Source organism: Lontra canadensis, unplaced genomic scaffold (genome assembly GCF_010015895.1).
Source record: "Lontra canadensis isolate GAN:19392208 unplaced genomic scaffold, GSC_riverotter_1.0 scaffold9, whole genome shotgun sequence".
Taxonomy (NCBI): Eukaryota; Metazoa; Chordata; class Mammalia; order Carnivora; family Mustelidae; genus Lontra; species Lontra canadensis.
The window spans coordinates 34,038,257-34,059,677 of record NW_022631003.1 but is presented as its reverse complement, the minus strand read 5'-3'; the positions used below and the strand labels follow the sequence as shown (position 1 = coordinate 34,059,677).

The 21,421-nt window shown below is 36.3% G+C and overlaps 1 protein-coding gene across 11 annotated transcripts in view; it reads right to left on the bottom strand.

Moving 5' to 3' along the window:
- Positions 1–21,421, bottom strand: part of SOX5 (SRY-box transcription factor 5) — a 976,694-nt gene that overhangs the window by 279,470 nt on the left and 675,803 nt on the right. For all 11 annotated transcript variants that reach the window (XM_032855263.1, XM_032855265.1, XM_032855259.1 and 8 more), the window contains one exon: positions 17,172–17,382. In XM_032855263.1, coding sequence (XP_032711154.1) covers positions 17,172–17,382 — 211 coding nt within the window. The remainder of the gene's footprint in view (positions 1–17,171; positions 17,383–21,421) is intronic.

Genomic DNA, 21,421 nt, shown 5'->3' with positions numbered 1-21,421 from the left:
AAGATGTATTTACTTGTTCAGGGCCTTTATTTTTCTTTCTATTTCACATACACCCACACTGAACAGTCTGCATTGTGTTAATAAATAACCAGGAGCAACCTAAGTGAACAGAGGAGGGGTTTCTATGATGCTGTCAGGTACCAGACAGTTGCTTGGCACTGCTGATACACTTCCCCACGTGCCAGTTGCACGCCCACATGAAAAAAGAGAGTGTATAGGTTAATGGATGGATCCTTTTACTTCCTAGATACAATAGGAGGGAAGGAGGAAAAGTCAAAAAACAATTGTTAGATTTTTGGAGTTGTCCAATCCTTTCCATTTGAGAAGGAACAAATCAACTTTACAGACCATGTCCGGCCAGGGTCATCATTTACCCAATAACTTGTCATGGTTATTTGGAAAGTTATGAAACTCTAACTCCAAATTCTTTAACACTTATGAGTTTGTATTACTTTATTTTTCAAATTGTTTCCAGTGTTGGTTCCATGGTTTATTCATTTGCTTTCCCCACCCCCATATATAGATCAAATTGAAATATTCTGAATTCATTTGTCTGTTTTTATTTTCTAAAATACAAAAAGGAGCCCGAATAATACACATGAATTGTGACCGAAATCCAAACTCAGTGATCAGGGTGTTAGAGTTTACCTCACTTATGACATTAAATTCACAAACAAAAAAGCTACTGTGTTAGGTCAGCCTGAGACATTTCAGTGTTTTGTGCTTACTCTTCATGAAAGTTTGCTTCCAAATGTCTCGTGACAGTCTTCCCTAGAGCTAAGGGAAAAGTCTAGCATAAATGAAAACAGGCTAAGTGCAAAAACTATCAGAGTAGAGGTGAACTTTTTGTATAAACTATGATAGGTAATATACATAACTTTCTTTTTCTTGCTTGCTTGCTTCATAAGTGATTTTTATATGTTATGTAGATGACCTAGGAAATAGTTAATTGAAAATCTAGAGGAATGAAAGTTGGCTTTCAAATTCAGGACAGAAAAAGAAGGGCATTCATTCCAAATTTCACATATGATCTCCCCATCAGCCGTCTAAGTTCATCATCCCAAAATGGGAGCACAGAGCACAATCTGGTATCCAAAGTTTATCATCACGTAAGATGGACTGCCTTAATCAATCCAAATGTCCAGGTCATATGCTCATTCTGGTTTGCCCTTGCCTCACTGCTCCCTCACCATCTTGGCCATTCTTGTCCTCAACATGAATGGTGGTTAAGGAAGGCACACTGGGAGTCCTTGAGGTCTCAGAACTCTGGGAGCAGGTGGCAAAGGAAACTCTGAGTGAGCTCTCCACTGACTCTAGTGCTGTCCGTGCCTTCCCTGTAAGCAGCTCCTATTAAAAAAAAAGACCAAGCATCCACTAGAACAAAACCAAGCAGGCCTATTTAATTAGGGCATTTGCTTGATATCCACTTCTTCATGTTCAACACACAGCCACACAGGCCTAGGAGGTCTGATTAATTTTAATATGCACAGTCGTGACAAGTGCCTCAAGGGTAGCTGAGTGAAAAAACACACACACACGGGCAAATGCAGAAAATCCTCCGGCTAGCCTAGTCTGAGAAATCAGTTTCAGGAAAATGCTGTGTGTGTTCCCCCAGATTAGAGTGTTACTATTCAGCGGGAGCCTGAACCTTTAATGTGAGGGAAAAGAGGGCTCAGAAACAGGTGGCTGGCTCTTCCCTCTTGAGTAAATGATATCTCCAAAAGCTGTGGCACATAAGCAGCAAGGAGGGCTGGCACATTCCGCTAATGTTTATTTCTAAATGTACAGCCTGGGTCAATGGGTCTTTTTTAAGCGATCCTTGAATTAAAACCGAAAGTCTGGAACTGACAGTTTTAGTTAAGGTCAAGCAAAACAGGGGTGCCATATTTATCGGAAAGGCTTAGAAAATATTAAAAACATTTGGGCAAAGAGATGTTGGAATGGATTATTTATAGAGTTCTCTTAGTAGACAACTTCACCTACGAGAGGAATCCAATAGAACCCTTATATTCACAGACGAATAGACACCTGGAAAAACCATGCTGGCTTGATTGCTCTCAGAAAGATGAGCGTTAAGGACATAATATTAAGTATCATTTCATATTACTAACAAATGTACACATTCCAGTTAAAAAGAAAAATAGAAGTTTTCTTGGCCAGACGGGTTCCTTTATCAGACAATCCTAGATCTCAGCTCAGGGACCTGCTGTTTTACAGAAAGGAGATCCCAAAGGTAATCCTTGAGCTGTTATTTACAATCCAAGTCAGAAGGTCTCACCAGAAGATATAAATTAATTTCCTAGAACACTTAATGAATTCAAAACTATCAAGATAAGCCGCTAGGATGGATGCCACTTGAAAAGGAGAGGACAGTGAACAAGTTTCCCTTCAGTGTTGAAAACTTACAAGGCTTCAAACTCGGCTAACTGTGCTTAAGTTAAAATACTTATTCCTGAAGAAATCGGCGCTGCGGCATTCGAGGGCATCTTCTTGTCCTGACCTTTAAAAAATAAACTCTTTTCTTTATCATCGTTTTATGAGTGTCGATTTCCATACAGTGGTGCCTTTGAAAAGGGTGCCTGGAGGTTAGAGTCTAGCTTGCTCAACAAGAAGAGAGACGTTCTCCAGTGACAGACCGCAGCGATGAACACACAGCCACAATGCATTACGAGTAGCCTCCAACAGCAGCGGGAGTGTGAGGAACAAAACTTAAAAGGGCTCAATTGAAAAGTACCCTTGTTTGTCCTTCAGTGGGACAGCACTTACAAAGCCTCTTCAACATGTACTTTGTCAAAAGGACAGTGAGTAACTAAACAAAAGCAACTCAAACCTCTGCCAATTAAAGTATCTTTAAGCTTTTCCCCTGATCCGTTCACTTTTTATTTCTCCCACCTCATCAAATGTGGTTTTAAAAACAAGAGGGAATTTCAAAGTGCCCTCTTCTTTGCCCAATTAATGGCATGCTTTGGGCTTGTGAATTTAGGGAAGTCAATCTCCATAATTTCCTTAGGAAAAATAGTAATTAAAAAGTTGGTAAAATTAGGAGGCAATTCCAAATTTCTATCTTAACTTGTCTGTGAATGTAATATGCTTCAGTTTAATTTCTAAAGGGCGGCGCAACAACAGACATTTAAATTATAAGAACAGGCATTGCGATTTAAAATGTAAACTCAAACATCAAACATACAATGCCTGTAGGAATGTTCACAAGGCCAAATATCCACTTTGTACCCAGGGCCCGTCTTTTCCACATAATGATTACAGGCAATGCTGTAGCACACCACAGATGAAGATTTACTGCTTATAATATCTACTTTCAGACCCCTCAAATAAGTCTTAAAACAGGGGGAAAGCTTTATACCCATTTAGAGGATCTAATGGCTCTGTAGGTCAACATACTTGTAATAAAAGTTAAAAGGGCATTAACATAATTATTTCTGGTGGGGAAAAAAATGTAAGTATCATAGAAAGGGCAATGAAAGTAAATTATTTTCAATAGGTGGGACAGATGCAAATATCAAAAGGATACATTACAAAACAATATCCATACATATTTTAAAGTTTTAAGAAAGGATCATTCATGACCAACAATTTGTATACACTTTTTGTTTCACAAATACTGTATATATGGACTTAAAAGCTCTCCAACCCCATCCTGCAAATGCTACAAATGGAATTAAATGAAAGATAGTTTGTGTTTTGTTTTGTTTTGTGTTTGCCACTGAGGATTTGTATTGTACAGTGTCAGGGTGATATCCACTTAAGTTTCTCCATCTAAGGGAACAATCTTTCCCACTGTGTCTGCTGGAGAGAGAGACAAGAAGACACAGAGAAAATGAGAATGAAAATTTCAGTATCTCCTTGACCCACTGACTGTCTATGGCCTACAGATGACTCTTAAAGGCTGGAAGTACATCACAATATATACTTTTTTCCAACCCATCCCATTGTTTTGATTAGTTCTCACAAGAAGAAAACTCTTTTTGTGAAGTCTGTACTAAACGCAATGACGTGTTTCATGTAAAGTAACACTGCGTGATTTTGGTAATAGGTTGTGCCTTTAGGGTCTTGTAATATAAATTGTGAGCAAAGATTTTCTGAACTTCAGGAAAAAGAAGTTCCAGTTGTGTAAATAATGACAAAGTCTAGTTCTAGTAGAAATGAAATTTCACAAATAAATGCAGTTTCTTACACACAAGGAGTACACTCATCACGGCACAACAATTTTGGAGGTGTGGGCGTCACACTCTAAGAAGGAAGAGCACTGACAGATAAGATGCTAAATAAAACCAAGCATATGTGGGATCTGAAAGGAGGACTACACACACGCACACATGCACACACAAAAGGAATGGAAAGAAAAAAGCAGAAGGGGGGAGGAGAGGAAGAATAAATAAACCACATAAAAGAAAGCGAAAATCTTAGAAAATTATGAAACTTTGGCCAAGGGAGCCCTCATTTAGAATCTGTCTTCAGCACACATTCACATTTATTTAGAAATAAGAATATAACAAGTCCACAAATGCCATGTTAAAATGACTTTCCTACTTTCATGTTGGTCACAGTTTGCAACTTCAACCCTATCAATTTTGAACAGTAATTCTTGAAGTCGAAAATGGTTTGACCACATTTTATTTAGGGAAATTCATGTAAGTAAAATCAAAGCCTCTACCTATCCCAGGATTTTTGTGAAGGTTGGGTTTGTTGTTTTTGTTGTCCACTACATATCCTAAATTTCTAGAATTTTACAGGTCTGAATTCTATTTTTTCAGTACCTAAAAGCACCCTGGGAAAGCAACACTGGAAAATATATAATGTTTCCAGCATGCCTAAAGTACTAATGTTTCTAACCAGACAAGATGTGATAATGACAATAACTGGTCTAATTCCAAGTTGGTTATAATTCATGTAGTACTTTCATGTGCATTACCTCATTTGTTTCCTTCAACAACTCTCTGATGAAAGTAGGGCAGTTAGCATTGCCAAATGAAGGCAGATATTCATTACTTTAACACAGTCATTATAGCAACTTAAATGCAAGAAAACATTATGTTTTTTTTACAATTGAAATCATAAGGTAGATGTTCAGTTTTATGCAAGAAATTCTTATCTAAAATTTAAAATGTACATCATGAGTCCTGGGTTTGGAAATTGAACCCTTGAGGTGACATGTTAAAGTTTTTGGGAGACTGGCGGATCGGGGAAGGTGTTGAAAGGAATCAGCCATTTTTCTTTCACCAAAGCCCTCTAACATGCACGATGTGTGGGGAGGGGGAAATAGGGTTGTGGAACAGAAGATCCAAAATTAAGCTGCGCCCATCTTGAGGCTATCATAAGAAATAAGAATTCTTATTTACATGAAACACTTCATTGCGTTTAGTACAGACTTCACAAAAAGAGTTTTCTTCTTGTGAATTCTCATGCCAGCTCTATACACCTAGAAAAGGGTGCTGGTCTCTGTTGTGCTGACACACTGTTAAAGAACCAGTTTTAGCTTTGAATTTTGGAAAATTACTCCTAGATCAATCCAATTCGCTTTTCACTTTGCCTACAGGAGTGGGAGAGAATTACTGTCTACGGCCACTAATGCATAAATAACACCAGCATATTTCCTTAGAGAAATGTGAAATATTAGAGCCATTTAAAAGATTAATGTGAATATAAAGTTTCATTCTGTGTGTATGTTAGTTTTCTATCCTGGATTTTATAATATCCAGTTTTGTGACATAAGACAAAACTTCAGAGGGAGAGGGTGGCAAACGGATAGACATTGGGGAGGGTATGTGCTATGGTGAGTGCTGTGAAATGTGCAAGCCTGATGAACCACAGACCTGTGCCCCTGAAGCAAATAATACATCATATGTTAATAAAATAAGGAGAAAATTGTCATCTCTAAGTCACAGAAAGAATGGAAAGTAAAGATATCAAAGATTAAATAATGAGAAGTTTGAAGAAGACAGGATGATGAGATAAATAGAGAGGGAGGTCAAAGAAGAGTCTGAAAAAGATACGAAGAAAAGAGAACGTCAGAGCTGGAAGAAAAAGACACACGAAGCCAAAAGCCCCTCAGTTTTTAGGGAGGGTTCGTTAGCAAAGGTTACAATACGTCAATCAGTAGTTAACTGCCCTACACAGTAAGATAAATAGTCACCCATTATGTGTCAAGCCCATTACGAAGAAACAGACAGGCACAGGTAATTAAACTAAGGACTCTTCATTCACAGGCGCTTGTGGAAGACAGGAGGGAAGTAAACAATAGTGATAATGAGGTAAGAACTAATAGAGGTTACTTAATGCTAATAGTGTAGACGAAGCCAAATTCTGACAAAGGCGTTCAGAGAAGGTATTGAGTCTTAAAGGTGAATAAAAATATACTGGGTAGCTAAGACCAGCAATGACACTCTCGGCAGAAGAAGCCACATATGAAAAAGTAGAGTAGTATTAAAAATACAATATTGAGAGAACCACATTAAGAGAGCACAGGAACATACCTTAGAAAAGTGGAGAAAATAACATTAAGGGAAAAAAGGGGTTGAGACAGATTATATATGGTCTTATATTCAATACCAAGTAGTTCGGCAAAGGACAGTAATTTTGTTCCAATTCTAGTTCCTCCATATAATAAGAAAATAAGCAAGGTACTGAACTTCTGGGAGCTCCTGTCTGGCTCAGGAGGTTAAGCATCTGACTCTTGATTTCAGTTCAGCTCATGATCTCAGAGTCCTGGGATGGAGCCCCACGTCGGGCTCCATACCAGGAGCGGAGTCTGCTTAAGATTCTCTTTTCCTCTCCTTCTGCCTCTCTTCCCTTCCTCTCTCTCTCTCTCAATAAACAAACAAACAAACAAACAAACAAATTACTAAGCCTGATGTTAACCTCAACATTTTTGAGGATTAAATGAAGTAGCTCCCACAGTATCTGGAACAAGAGACCTATCTTTGCTAAGGTCTTTGCCTCCCATCCCCAAGACTTCTATGGGGCAACACTCAGGAAGTAAAAGCATCCTTCCAACAAATATTTTGAATATTTACTATGTACACTACCCTCACTTTTAAGGAGTTAATGTAGGGGACGAACTGACAAATATATGGGCAATTATACAGTAGAGTAAGGGTAACGATGGAAGCAAATAACAGTACTTAATAAAAAAATGACAAAGCTAAAGCAAGTGAGTACTCTTTCTGACAACTGAGACTTGGAGAGAAGAGGAACAGAACTATACATAAAGGTGATGGGAATCAAGAAAAAATAAGTTTTGTCTGTTGTGTTTCTAGAAGGAACAGAGGTAAATTTCCCTATAAGTTGAAATGGCCATTGCAAAGAGATGCAGAACACAATGTTGATGTTAATACAGAAAAGTTAAAATAAGAGGCCTGCTATAATGTTTGTTTCTAAAAGAATTGTAAGTTAGGTATTTAAAGTCTCATCAAGGTAAAAGTTATTCTCACCTGTGCAGTTAATGACCCCAAATTTGAATGAAAATCAAGTTAAAGTCTGAGTCTGACCCACTATATTTAAATGATGATCTGTATTTCTAGATCATCCCTAGCTACTGGAACTTGGGAAACTCAGGACATTTGTGGATACCTATCAATCTTGGCTTTATTAGGTAAATTAAGATATCTGGTTGCCTTAGATTCAATCAAATTTAAGGAACAGTGAAACACCCTTCAAAACAAGGGTAAGGTGACATTATTTCTAAAAGACCAAGAGAAAGAGAAAAAAGAATGTCTGAATGTCTGTTGCAACTGAACAAGAAAACAAAGGAACCTATGCCTGTAAACTGTGGGCTGGATTCTCATTTGGCTTTAACACCGACTGCTGTGGGATTGCAGGCACATCTCTCTGCCTCCGTCAGTCTCAGGCTTGCTCACTCTCTCTCTCTGTCCCTGTCTCTCTCAAAAATGAGGATAGAGCCCAAAATATTTCTACATTTCATTCCAATTCTGAATTTCTGTTATTCAACAACTATTTTGCTCTCGACATAATAAAATCTAAAACAAGCTTTTATTAAGATACTCTCCAAGGCATGCATTTCTTTCCTTTCTTTTCTTGTCCTTCCTTCCTTCCTTCCTTCCTTCCTTCCTTCCTTCCTTCCTTCCTTCCTTCCTCCCTTCCTTCCTTCTTTTCTTTCTTTCTTTCTTTTGCACTTTAAACTCAAAATGGTTCAAAATGAGCTGATTTTCAATTAAAACTTTCTGGAAATGTGATCAGCACTGAGGCATCAGGAACTTCCTTTGGCAGATAATTATTAAGTGCTACTTTATTGTTTCATATTACAAAGGAATTTTGGCACTCGTGGGCAGAAGAGTAACATTAAACCATTACTGGCAAATTCCTAATTGGAAGAAACAGTGTAACTAGTGGTTAACAGCATGGATTATAGTTTAGTTTGACTTCAGTTTGAATAATGACCCTGACACTTAGTCACACTCTGACATATTTAATCATGTTTTCTCATCTGAAAATGGAAATGATAAGAATAAGAATATTTAGTTCATGTGAGTGGCACTTCCTGAAATTGGGACGGCTATACATAGCAGCCTTGGCTATAAGGTTTATGTAGAGATTAAATGAAGTGTTTCATATAATTATGTAACACTACAGTGCACACATGAGATGCACTTAATATACGTTACCTTTCCCCCACTAATACATCATTATTTAATCAATGTTTTGATGCAGGCATTACGTGTCCCATACTATAATATTAAACCTTGTTGTTATTCTTAGCCTCTGGTAAGTTAGTTAAAGACTAACTGATAGAGCTTTGTTATTACCAAGTATAATGTAACTAGATTGCATAGGGCAGATAGATATTTTGAGCTGTGAATTTACTATGAAGTTTGGCATTCCATGTCAGTTAAGAGACAGTGGACAAATGAGTCTTTCATGCCAATCTTTTTTGAATAACGATAGGCAACAATTCTGATGGAGGAAAAAGATACAAACAAAAATGCATTAATATATTTTTCTCCTATTTTAACTTCTGAAATATCTTAATTGCTTGAAAAACTAAACTGGCTGGAATAAAAGAGCCATTTTTTTTTTTCTTCAACTCATAAGCAAATCTAATTTTCTTTCTAACCATTTCACCTCAGTGGCCTCCTTTTGTATGACACACCATTCTCCTCTAACTTCTGAATTTTTGTTAGTTTGCTCTTGGCAGGGATAAGGTCGGAAATAATAAAGATTTTCTACTGAAATCTGCTTTCCCCCCTCAATGAGAGGAAGCAAAGGCATGAATATGGCACCCTCATAATGATTTAGCTGGGGCTTAATGAAATTTTCATTACAACCTGCTGTTCATTTTAATGGCCTTTGAAAAACAATGGAAAAAATAGCTTGGGGGAAGAGGGGATTTTTCTGTGGCATGTATTTGTGAGCTTAACATTTAGTTCCATTCACCCTATCTCTGGTTGCCTCATCCCCATATTACTGTTCTCATCACAAAGCTGTTACCACGTTTTGTAGTTTTTGAGCATAAGTTCTGCAGTTCTTTTGTTAAATTTATTCCTATTTTATTCTTTTGATGCTATAGTATATCACAGAGCTATGATCATTTTTTTGTACTATATACAGTGGAATTGTTCTAATGCTTACATGATGTCAGGTTTCAGTGGCCATTCTCATGCCCAACCATACCATACCCTATGATTAATGGAGTATTTAAAGCCAATATAACTTCCTACTTTAGTGTTGGGATGGACTTTTACACATCTACCTGGAAGTATTTCCCCATGTTTTCTACTCTTCGTAATTAAATAAACTGTTGTCAACATTCTATTGCTTTCCTATGATATGATTTTTCTGCTTTTCTATATTTTTTCTTAAGAACATTACTTTATTGAAATACGTAAATTGCTGCTTGACATCTCTCTCAATTGTTGCAGTCATTAAATAAATGTACTTGCCACAGCAAATTTCTTTATCAGTAAAAGTGAGTGTATTTACATTTCTGTGTACTTAAAGCACATGTCTAGGAATCTTGTGTACATAAACATAAATAAATCTTAGGGGTTCCGTAAAGTATCTTTCTGGAACTCAAGCTTTTAAATGTTAGCCATGTTCAGTTGTTACTCTTGTCTTCCATCAAGACTATCTCTGTATTTTCTCAATGTCTTTATATTATTCATTAGCAAGTCTGTCTTGAGCTGTGCTTTTAATATAGCTGTAGGAGGCAAAGTACAAAAAAAAAAAAAGTTGTGGGAAATACAATAATGAAACCAGTATAACGTCCACATTTAATAGTGATGTTTCTTCATCAACTCTTCCAGCTGTGGATGCTCTATCTCTGTCTGCTCTTCTGTTGTGCACCTGTTGCTAGATATTACACTTTGATCCTATATCCCAATGCATCTAAATGGGAGGCACTGCCTACTGTCTTCTTTCCTTCTGGGAGTTGTTCATTTGGATCTGTCCTGTCATGTACCTCCAAATTCAGAGTCTGTGAAACTACTTAGAAGCCAACATGACACACTGGAGAAATAACAAGGTCATGTACCAAATTTCTATGGAGAATTATCACCTAAATGTACACACACACACACACACACAGACACACACACAAACTACTTTGTAATCCAATATATAGCACTACAGTGATAGTTCTTCCTAGAACTTAGATCTGGACCACAAACACATCTCAAACAAAAATCAAACAATAAAATGCGAGGGAAACACTTCCTAACTCATTTTATGAATGCAGCATTATCTCACTAGAAAAATCAGAAAAAGACATTGCATTAAAAAAAAAAAAAAAAGCAACTATAGACCAATATCTCTCACGAACATAGATGCTGCAATCCTCAATGAAATACTGGCAAATTGAATCCAATATTATATATGTCATAAACCACAACTAGGTGGAATTTATTCAGTTTGCAAGGTTGGTTCAACATTCAAAAATCTCATCATATGAGCACACTAAAGGAGCTAAAGAGTATTATGCTAAGCAAAATAAGTCAGTCAGAGAGAGACAAATGCCATATGATCTCACTCATATGTGGAATTTAAGAAACAAAACAAATGAGTAAAGGGGGAAAAGAGAGGCAAACCAAGAAACAGACTCTTAATTATAAAGAATAAACTGATGGTTATCAGAGCAGAGGTGGGTGGGGGATGGGTTAAATAGGTGATGGGAATGAAAGAGTGCACCTGTCATGATGAGCACCAGGTGTTGCATGGAAGTGTAGAATCACTATATTGTACATTTGAAACTAATATTACACTACATGTCAAATAAATGTCAACTAACTGGAATTTAAAATAAAAACTTAGAAGAGTACCTCATATCAAGAGATGAAAAAAATTTTGATAAATTTTAGCAACTATTCATGGTGAAAACCCTCAGCAAACTAGAAATAGAAGGGAACTTCCTCAACTTAGTAAAGAACAGCTACATACAATCCACAGCTAATAAATATAACGATGACAACTTGAAGCTTTCTCCTTACAGTCAAGAAAAAGGCAAAGATGTGTCATTTCATCACTCTTATTCAACACTGTACTGGAACCCAGGTAATGTAGTAAGTCAAGAAAAGGAAATAAAAAGGATATATCTTGGGAATGAAGAAATAAAGCTTTCTTTATTCACAGATAACATGATTGTCTATATAGAAAATGTAAACAACACACAAAAACTCCTGGAGATAATGACCAAGTATAGCAAGGTCACAGGATACAAGGTTAATATATAAAAGCCAATTTCTTCCCTTTATACCAGCAAAAAAAATTGGAATTTGAAATAAAAAATACAATATAATGAGGGGGCGCCTGAGTGGTGCAGTCAATTAAGCATCCCACTCTTCGTTTCAGCTCAGGTTGTGATTTAGGTTTGTGAGACTGAGCCCCAAGTTAAGCTCCATGCTCAGTGCAGATTCTACTTACGACTCTCATTCCATTTCCCTCTGCCCCTCCCCACAGTGCTCTCTCTCAAATAAATAAATAAATACACAATTTTAATAAAATACAATTAATGGAAATATTTTGTATAAGTGTAACAAAATACATAGAGGATCTATATGCAGAAAACTATGAAACTCAAAAAATCAAAGAAAATCTTAATAAATAGAGAAATATTTTGTGCTCATGGTTAGGAAGACTGAACACTGTTAAGATATCAATTCTTCTCAAATTCCCAGGACGTAATTATGTAGATATCAAGATTAACTCTGAAGTCTACAGGGAGAGGCAAAAGAGCCAGGGTAACCAACATAACACTGCAGTAAAAGTATAAAGTAGGAGGACTGACACCACCCAACTTCAAGTGATAGCAATTAAGACATCAAGGTGTTGGCACAAGCATAGACCAACTGATCAATGGAGGGGAATATAAAGGACGGAAACAGACCCACACAAGTACAATCAACTAGTCTTTGATGAAGGAAGAAAGGAAATTCAATGGAGAGATGATAGTCCTTTCAACAACGGGTGCTGGAACAACCGGACATCTATCTGCAAAAACACAAATCAGACACAGAACTTAAACCTTTACAAAAATTAACTCAAAACAGATCATAGACCTCAACTGTAGAATGCAAAACTATACAACTTCTAGAAAATAACAGCAGAGAAAATCTAAAGGGCATTGGGCGAGGCAGTGTGTATTTAGCTACAACATCAAAAGTATGATCAATGCAAGAAAAGAGGTAAGTTGGACTTTATTAAAATGAAAACTTCTGCTCTGCAAAAGAAAATGTTAAAAGAAAAAAAAAAAGTCACAACTTGAAAGAGAATATTTGCAAAGCCCATACCTGATAAAGGACTTGCATTCAAAATACGCAAAAAAACTCTTAAAACTCAAGAATTAAAAAAATCCTCAATTCATAAATGAGCAAATGATGTAAACAGGCACAAAGTAGATATACAAAGGCCAAGGATCACATAAGGAAAATGCTCCACGTTATATGTCATCAGGAACTACAAATTAAAACAACAATGGGATGCCACTACAAACCAATGTGAATAGATAAATTCCAAAAAACTTACAATATCAAATGCTGGTGAAGCTATGCAGCAACAAGGACTCACATTCCTTGCTGCTGGGAATGCGAAATCTCACAGCCACTTTGGAAGGCAGTTTGGCAGGTTTTTTTGGTTTGTTTGTTTTTTGTTTTGTTTTTATAAAGCGAAGCACACTCTTACCATACCTTTCAGCAATCACACTCCTAGGTATTTACTCAGTTGAGTTAGAAACTTACGTCTATACAAAAACCGTCACATAAATATTTATAAAAGCTTTATTCTTAATAACCAAAAATGTGAAACAACTAAGATGTCCTTTGATAGGTGAATGGATAAACAGACCGTGATACCTTCATACAGTGGAGTTTTATTCAGTACTAAAAAGAAATGAGCCAGGAACAGACATGAAGGAAACTTAAATACACATTGATATGTTAAGGAAGCCAGTTTGAAAGACTACAGACGGTATGATTCCATTGATACGGCATTCTGGAAAAGGCAAAACTACAGAGATAGTAGAAAGTTCAACAATTGCCTGGAATTCGAGGGCAAGAGGGAGAGATGAATAAATGAAGCACAGGAGATTTTTAAGGTTACCAAACAACTGTTCTGAATGACGGCCACGGTGGATAAGTGGCAATACGCATTTGTCCAAAAAAATGTAGAAATGTACAACAGAAAGTTTGAATCCTGATGTAAGAGGATTCTATAAGGTAATTCAGTAATTTGAGAGATACCAGCAAAAATTACAGAAAAAATTTAATCATCTTACAAATGTATGGGAGAACTTCACTGAATAAGGTGGAGGAAAATGTACTAAATCGTTTTGGAAATGAATCTGTAAAACTAAAGGCAAAAAGAATTGTACGTAAGTACTATACCCTATTGGTAAACATGTTCCCCATGGTTAGTAAATCTAATACTGTTAATATCAGTTAGTAAATCTGATACTGTTAAACATACGTGCCGGAACTGAACAGTAAGTCAATGGATGGCGATGGTTCGATCTAGATTACTCACAGTTGGGGTGGGAATGTGCTCATCAATAAGGAATGAGGGGGGAATGATCCATGGGAGGGACTACAGTTGCGGACAGTAGTAAGAACTCATGTTTACATTAATATATAGACAATTCAACATGGAAATATTTACAGATATATATATATATATATATATATATATATATATATATATATATATATATGGGTTAGCACACACATCTATTTCTTCGTTTTGTCAGGTAAGAGGCCATAAAGAAATGAAGCCTGATGAGTAAAGAGCACACCCTGTATCCAGATCTGGCTTTCTAATACCATTCTCCAAAAAAAGGAACCAGGGTTTCCTAGAGAAATGACTGATTCTTGAACCGGAGCATGAGATACACAACATGAGTCTGAAGCACCTTACAGTGCAAGAAAGTGGGAAGGGCTCCAGAAAAAAATTACCTACAATCACAGTGGTATATCAAAATGACACAGAAGTCAATAGAAAGAGCTTCCAATGTCCAAAGCTGAAACAATTTGAGCAACAAAATAAAGTCGAATTGGATTATAAGTCAAAGTATAAAATACTCATGCTATCCATACTGATATAAATAAATGATTGAATAAATTAATAAATGATGGAGAAGAGATAAATCTCCCATGCAGAAGAATTCCAAATAAATTATGTAGAAACTCTGCTCTGAAGGAGGGGGAACATGACTCCCTTCTCCTTAAATGTGGGTTGCACATAGCATCTTCCTTCCAAAGATTGTGGTATGGAAAGGGGGCAGGAAATAACTGTATAGTGCAGTACCCTGACAAACACTGTACCAGCCAGATGATCAAGGTCAACATCAAATTCGTAAATCATATAGAGTGTAGGTACCTTTGATATGATGTGACAGAAAGGCATTTTACCTAATTATCTTCCTCCCCAAACCTATAACCCCAGTTTAGTCAAGAGAAAACCACCAGATAAATCCCAATAGAAAATGTATCGCATGGAGCACTGGGTGTGGTGCATAAATAACGAATTTTGGAACACTAAAAAATCACTAAAAAAATAAAATAAAATAAAATAAATCCCAATAGAGGGACATTCTACAATATGCCTGAACAGTATTCCTCAAAACTTCCAAGGCTATCAGAAACAAAAGCAGTCTGAGAATCTGTCACAGCTAAAGGGAACCCAAGGAGACATGACAATTAAATGTAACATGTTATCCTTGAGGGCATTCTAGAACAGAAAAAGCACACTTGGTGAAGACTCATGAACTTTGAATAAACTGTGGACTTTAGTTAATGATAATGTATGACAATATAAAAGACACAAAATAATTTTAAAAGCATAAAATTGATCATGCAAAATGAAAAGAATATGTAAAATTAAAGATAAGAAAGAAATGCATCATAAGGTTAAGAGTTGTTATATCATATGGTTTCATTTACTTGTGCAGCATAAGGAATAACACGGAAGACATTGCGGGGAGGAGAGGAGACGTGAGCTGGGGGAAATCGGAGGGGGAGACAAACCACGAGAGACTGTGAATTCTGAAAAACAAACTGAGGGTTTTGGATGGGAGGAAGTGGGGTGTTGGGCTGTTGGGGTATTGGGTGGGGTGTTGGGTGGGTATTAAGGAGGGTACGTATTGCATGGAGCACTGGGTGTGGTGGATAAACAATGAATTTTGGGACACTGAAAAAAGAAATTAATTTAAGAAAAAGAGTTGTTATATCAGAAAGCTATAAAATTAAGCAATTTTGATTTTCCTTTCAATTTTTATGATTTTTTAAAACACTTCTTAAATAAGAAGATAGTATTTTTAATATCAAGAAAAATTCCAGCACATTAAAAAAATTGTCTAGGTCCTCCTCAAAACCCCATTTTTATCTCCACGTGGATGAAAGCCAAAAGTCTTTGGCTGACTAGATTATCTCTAAAATTCTTTCCAACTGTAAGATCATGTGAATTACATAAATTATAACTAAAATCCATGTCCCAGCTATGCATCTGGTAGGGACCCAGAAATATTTAATTACCATATGACTCCCAAATATACTGGTTAACATACATTTTGTGCCATATATACTCATAATTTGCTAGTGTCCTAACAACAGACTAGAAATGGGCCCAACCCAGTGTTAGATAGTATAGATGCAGTATATTTTTGGTATAAAATATGTCTTTTTATGTCACTATTTTTTGTTTGTTTGTTTTAAATTTTCCATCTGACTTTTAAATAGGAGGCATGTTCTTATGTGCAATGTGGCACACAAACTTAGGAAGAACACGGGTTTAAGTAGGTGGTAGGAAACATCCGTAACATAAAGGGTGACTATCACTTATGCATAAATTCTATAATAGGCATCAGTTGTTTGTTTGCCTTATTTATTTATTTTTAATATTTTTATTTATTTATTTGAGAGAGAGAGAGAGAACACAGAGGGAGATGGAGAAGATGATTCCCTGGTGAGCAGAGAGTCCTGTGTGGGGCTGGATCCAGGACCCTGAGATCATGATCTGAGCCCAAAGCAGATGCTTAACCAACTGAGCCACCCAGGGGCCCCAGTTTGTTTGCTTTAATTTTAACGTATATCATGTGCAGATCACCTATAGGCTACTATCAGTAACTGCTGAAGTAATTTAGAAGATGAAATCTTAAAAAGAAAGGCATCCTGGAAGTTAAACAAAATGGGAACTTCAGCATGGCTAACAGAATTAAAGAATCAATAATTTTTAAATATAGAGCAGGCCTAACCATGTTAATTTTGGACTATACAAGAAACAGACGAAACTAAGGTAGCATTATGATGCATTCATGTATAAGTAAGGTCATAAAATTTAATAAAGTTGTAAAATGGCCTTGGGGACAAAAACTGGAGTTGAACACACAAGCCTGCAGATATTTGGGACGTAGGTGGTACCTATTCTGGGCTCTGCTGTCACATCTATTCTTGAATCTTTAAGTTTTACTCAACCACAACTTACCCATGTGTGAAAATGAGGAAGACATCACAACAGAAAATAATGATTTAAAAAAAATCGGGACAGACATTGGAATGTTTCTGGGGAAAAAAAAAATCTATCCATCTTCATAACATTAGGTTTCCATGTTGTCCAATTTAACTTTGAGTATAAGTCAAAAAACAGATCTAGAAGTTAAATTCCAACTGTTAAAGTCAGGAGATGGCAACCACTTTGTTTCCTTTTCTAGGCTTTACCTTCTGGCTCATTTTTGATGAGCTCTTCCATTTTCCTCTGCTTCAAGGTGTCAACAACGTCAGCTAAGCTGCCTTTGCGCCGTTCGGGAGTTCCTAGGGCCGTGCTTGACAAGGACTCACCACTCTGCCTCCCACCTTCTTCTGCCTTCTGAGGTGAGGTAGATGAGTTGTGTGGGGCAAATGAAGACATAACTTTATTGCCATCAACTTCCTGAAAGAGAAAGCAAAGGGAAAAAAAATGTTTAAAATTCAGTGAATTTTTTTTTAATTGCTTATGTGGCTTATTTAGCTAAAACATGAAAAAGTGAAATGTCACTCTGCAAGAGTAAGATAAATAAATAATTAAAAAAAAGAATGCATTAACTTTACAGGCTGGCACAGAGTGAGTCAAAGATCAATTCATACAAGAAATAAAAATATGGAGACCCTCTCCTTTAGACTGAGAACAAGTGGCAATAAAGCCGTATACAAAGCCTATACTGATCAGATGTATTTTTCTGCTTTCCTTTGAAAAGTCTTAGATTTTCCTAGGGACACTAAATGCACCAGTCATCTTGCTTAAACATCCTCATGATACTGTAATATTTAAACAAGTAACATTCTGTACTTCGCTTTTCGTTTTAACCGGCTGCCTTTTCTTGATGGTTGCTCCTAATTAAAGCAGGGTCCTTTTTTAGTTCTCCACCTCCCTCTCACGCTTTTAAGAAAGCATCAGCCACACAGGTTATTTTGACATCAGATAGGAATATTGAAAGTTTATTTCTGCTTATGCCAAACACATTTCTAAATCCATTTGTTACCTCAAGCATTGTTTCTGTCAATATTCTTCCAGATTTTGCACTTTAAGCCTCACATGCCCTATAAAATAAAGTTTCTTGTAAACTTTCCCTCTTCATAATTGTGTATGTGTATGAAAAGATAATTCTAAAATTTAAACATAAACATTTGGTGTTCTTTTCGTCATTATTTTCCCCATAATGTCTTGACCAACTCTAGCCATCTAATATTCAGGCTTTCTTTTGTATAAAAGGCACTAAATTGATTTTTCAGATAACTGTGAGAGGAATGATATTGAAATGATATAAAATAACTTTCTCACTTAAAGGTTTTCTTTTTATAATCTTTTACTTCTACAATCCTTTGATTTTCCACAAAGCAGATCTCTTCTTTAAAATTATATCCTGGTAACCTGGGTGGCTCAATCAATGAAGAACCTGCCTTTGGCTCAGGTTGAGATCGAGTCTCGTATCAGGCACCCTGATCAGCGGGGAGCCTGCTTCTCCCTCTGCCTGCTGCTCCCCCTGCTTATGTTCCCTTTCTCTCACTCTCTCTCTCCCACTCTCACAATAAAATAAATAAATAAATAAATAAATAAATAAATAAATATCTTTAAAAAATAAACAAAATTGTATCCTAAGATCTTTGAGGAAGTTAGTCTCTCTGTAAGTATATTTCTTAATTCTATAGCACTAAATGTTTTCATTAAAATATATTTGAATGTATGCACACCTAATATTCAGGATAACAGGTTATATGGCTTTTATACATTTCTTCTCTAAATGTATTAATAGGATTTCCTGACCCCAGAAAAGTGACAGATCACACTGATTTGATATCTAATGATTTTAAGATTATTTCTAATATCTTTGGCTAGCTTAAAAATATATTAAAAAGACTTGATAAAACTGTCATTTCAACTTTTAAAAACAAATTAAAAATAGAGTTGTTGGGTGCCTGGGTGGCTCAGTTGGTTGAGTGACTGCCTTTGGCTTGTCATGATCCCGGAGTACCGGAATTGAGTCCCACCATTGGGACTCTCCCTCTGCTCTTCTCCTCTCTCATGTTCTCTCTCACGGTCTCGGTCTCAAATAAATAAATAAATAAATAAAATCTTTTAAAAAATAAATAAAAATAGACATGTTGACACACACATAATCATAATCTGTTTATATGATTTTTTTGTTAGTGGGTAATAGTGAAAGAAGGACATTAGCTATGGTGCAAGTGTCAATTTGTTGGGTGGTACTAGGCGGTGTGGAAAAAATCAAAGTAAAAAATGTGTGCAAATACAATCTTCAAAATTATAATTCTATACTCAAAATGGTTTCCATTTCTTACAAACATTACAGAATATGCAGAAAACATTACTATGTCTTGAATGAATATTCTATAGACAATACATTCAAAGATGAATCTTAGCTTATTATGTACTTGGATTTAGAAATCAATATGCATAATGTAATCATTACAAACCCCTGCAGGCTAAATGAAGGTACACTTCTAGAATTATTTATTTAAAGCCCACACATAAATACAAGCAAACCCATAAATGTGCACACATACACACACACATCCCTGACAAGAGTATTCATAAATCCATTCAGTAAACTAAGGAGTGTTTTTATGAATGGTCCATAATACACATTAGCTCAGTTTCATGTTCAAACCAGAATATAGCAAAACCTTTGTACTCATTTTTCCACAGATCTTTCTTCTCACTATTTCCAGGGTCAAAGCAGAAAAACCCAATGTTGAACATTCCTATTCCATACTCTGTTTTCACGTTATATGATGACAAACTTAATAAACAGGAATTTGGCTGCTGAACTTCATTTTCCATAGTTGAAAATTACATATATCTTTCTATAGCCTCTTCAGTAGAGTAAAAGACACCCAAATTGTATACAATTACATCTATTAAAATATCAGAAACTATTTCAAAATCAAGTAAGGTAAAATAACACCCCATCTTGTATGTCTCTAATTTTCTACACCTTGCAAAACACAAGGACGTATTTTAAAGAGTTTAACATCATTTCACTAGTATTCTAAACTCAGTTACCAAAGCAGTATTAAAAATGAATTATAACTGCAATTTCATGAGCAAATATTTTATCTTATCACTATTTCACCTGATTACATTTCAGCCTCTAGCACCGTTAATCCCTTTAATAGTTTACATAGTTAACAGATGTTTCTGTGTGGGACTCCATTGTTCATTTGCATGGTGAAGAGCTTGTTAAAGAACGCTGGTGCAGTCTAGAAAGAAAGTCCTATAATTTTCAGTTTCTTTTCTGGAATTACAATTACCATATCTGCAGTAATGACTGCATTTTCCTCTTCATTTGCTGGTAGGTGAACATCCAGAGAGCCCACTAATAGAAGTATTAGTGGTCCAAACCAGCAAAATATAGTTCATCAGATTTTTGTGAATGCTAAAAGCAAGCTTCAGTATTTTGCTGTGAACTCTCACAATTGTGATACTTAATTTCTAAGGCCTAATGATAAAAGAGGGTTCCAAACTTTTAGAACAAAGTTGGTAATCTTCCTTTGCTACACTTGAAAAAGCTTTACTTAATTCTGCCCCCCTCTGTCACCTATGCAACCATAAGACAGAGAGAGGGATCTGCCTAGTGTATCTATCTTTATTTAAGTAACTTTAAAAAAAAATGCATTCTTCAACTGGAAGAAGCCATTCTGGAAAACAGTATGGAGGTTCTTCAAAAAGTTAAAAAGAGAACTACCCTAAGACCTAGCAATTGCACTACCAGGTATTTGCTCAAAGAATACAAAAATACTGAGTCAAGGGCACCTGGGTGGCTCAGTGGGTTATGCCTCTGCCTTTGGCTCAGGTCATAATCTAGGGGTCCTGGGATCAAGCCCCACATTTGGCTCTCTGTTCAGCAGGGAGCCTGCTTCCCACCCCACCCCTGCCTGCCTCTCTGCCTTCTTGTGATCTCTGTCAAATAAATAAATAAAATCTTTAAAAAAAATACTGAGTCAAAGGGGCACATGCACCCCAATGTTTATAGCAGCATTATCAACAATAGCCAAACTCTGGAATCTGGAAAGAGCCCAACTGTCCATCAACTAATGAACGGATACAGAAGATGCATGTGTGCATGCGTGTGCACGCACACACACACACACACACAGGAATATTACTTAGCCATCACAAAGAATGAAATCTTGCCATTTGCAATGAAATGGAGTTAAGAGTGCATTATGATAAGCAAAATTAGTCAGTCAGAGAAAGACAAATACCATATGATTTCACTGACATGTAGAGTTTGAAATGAAACAGATGAGCACGGGGGAAAAAAGAGAAAGGCAAACCATAAAATGAACTCTCGACTATAAAGAGCAAACTGAGGGTTACTGAGGGAAGGTAGGCGGATGGGTTAAATGGGTAACCGATATTAAGGAGGGTACTTGTGATAAACAGAGTGTTATATATAAGTGATGAGTCA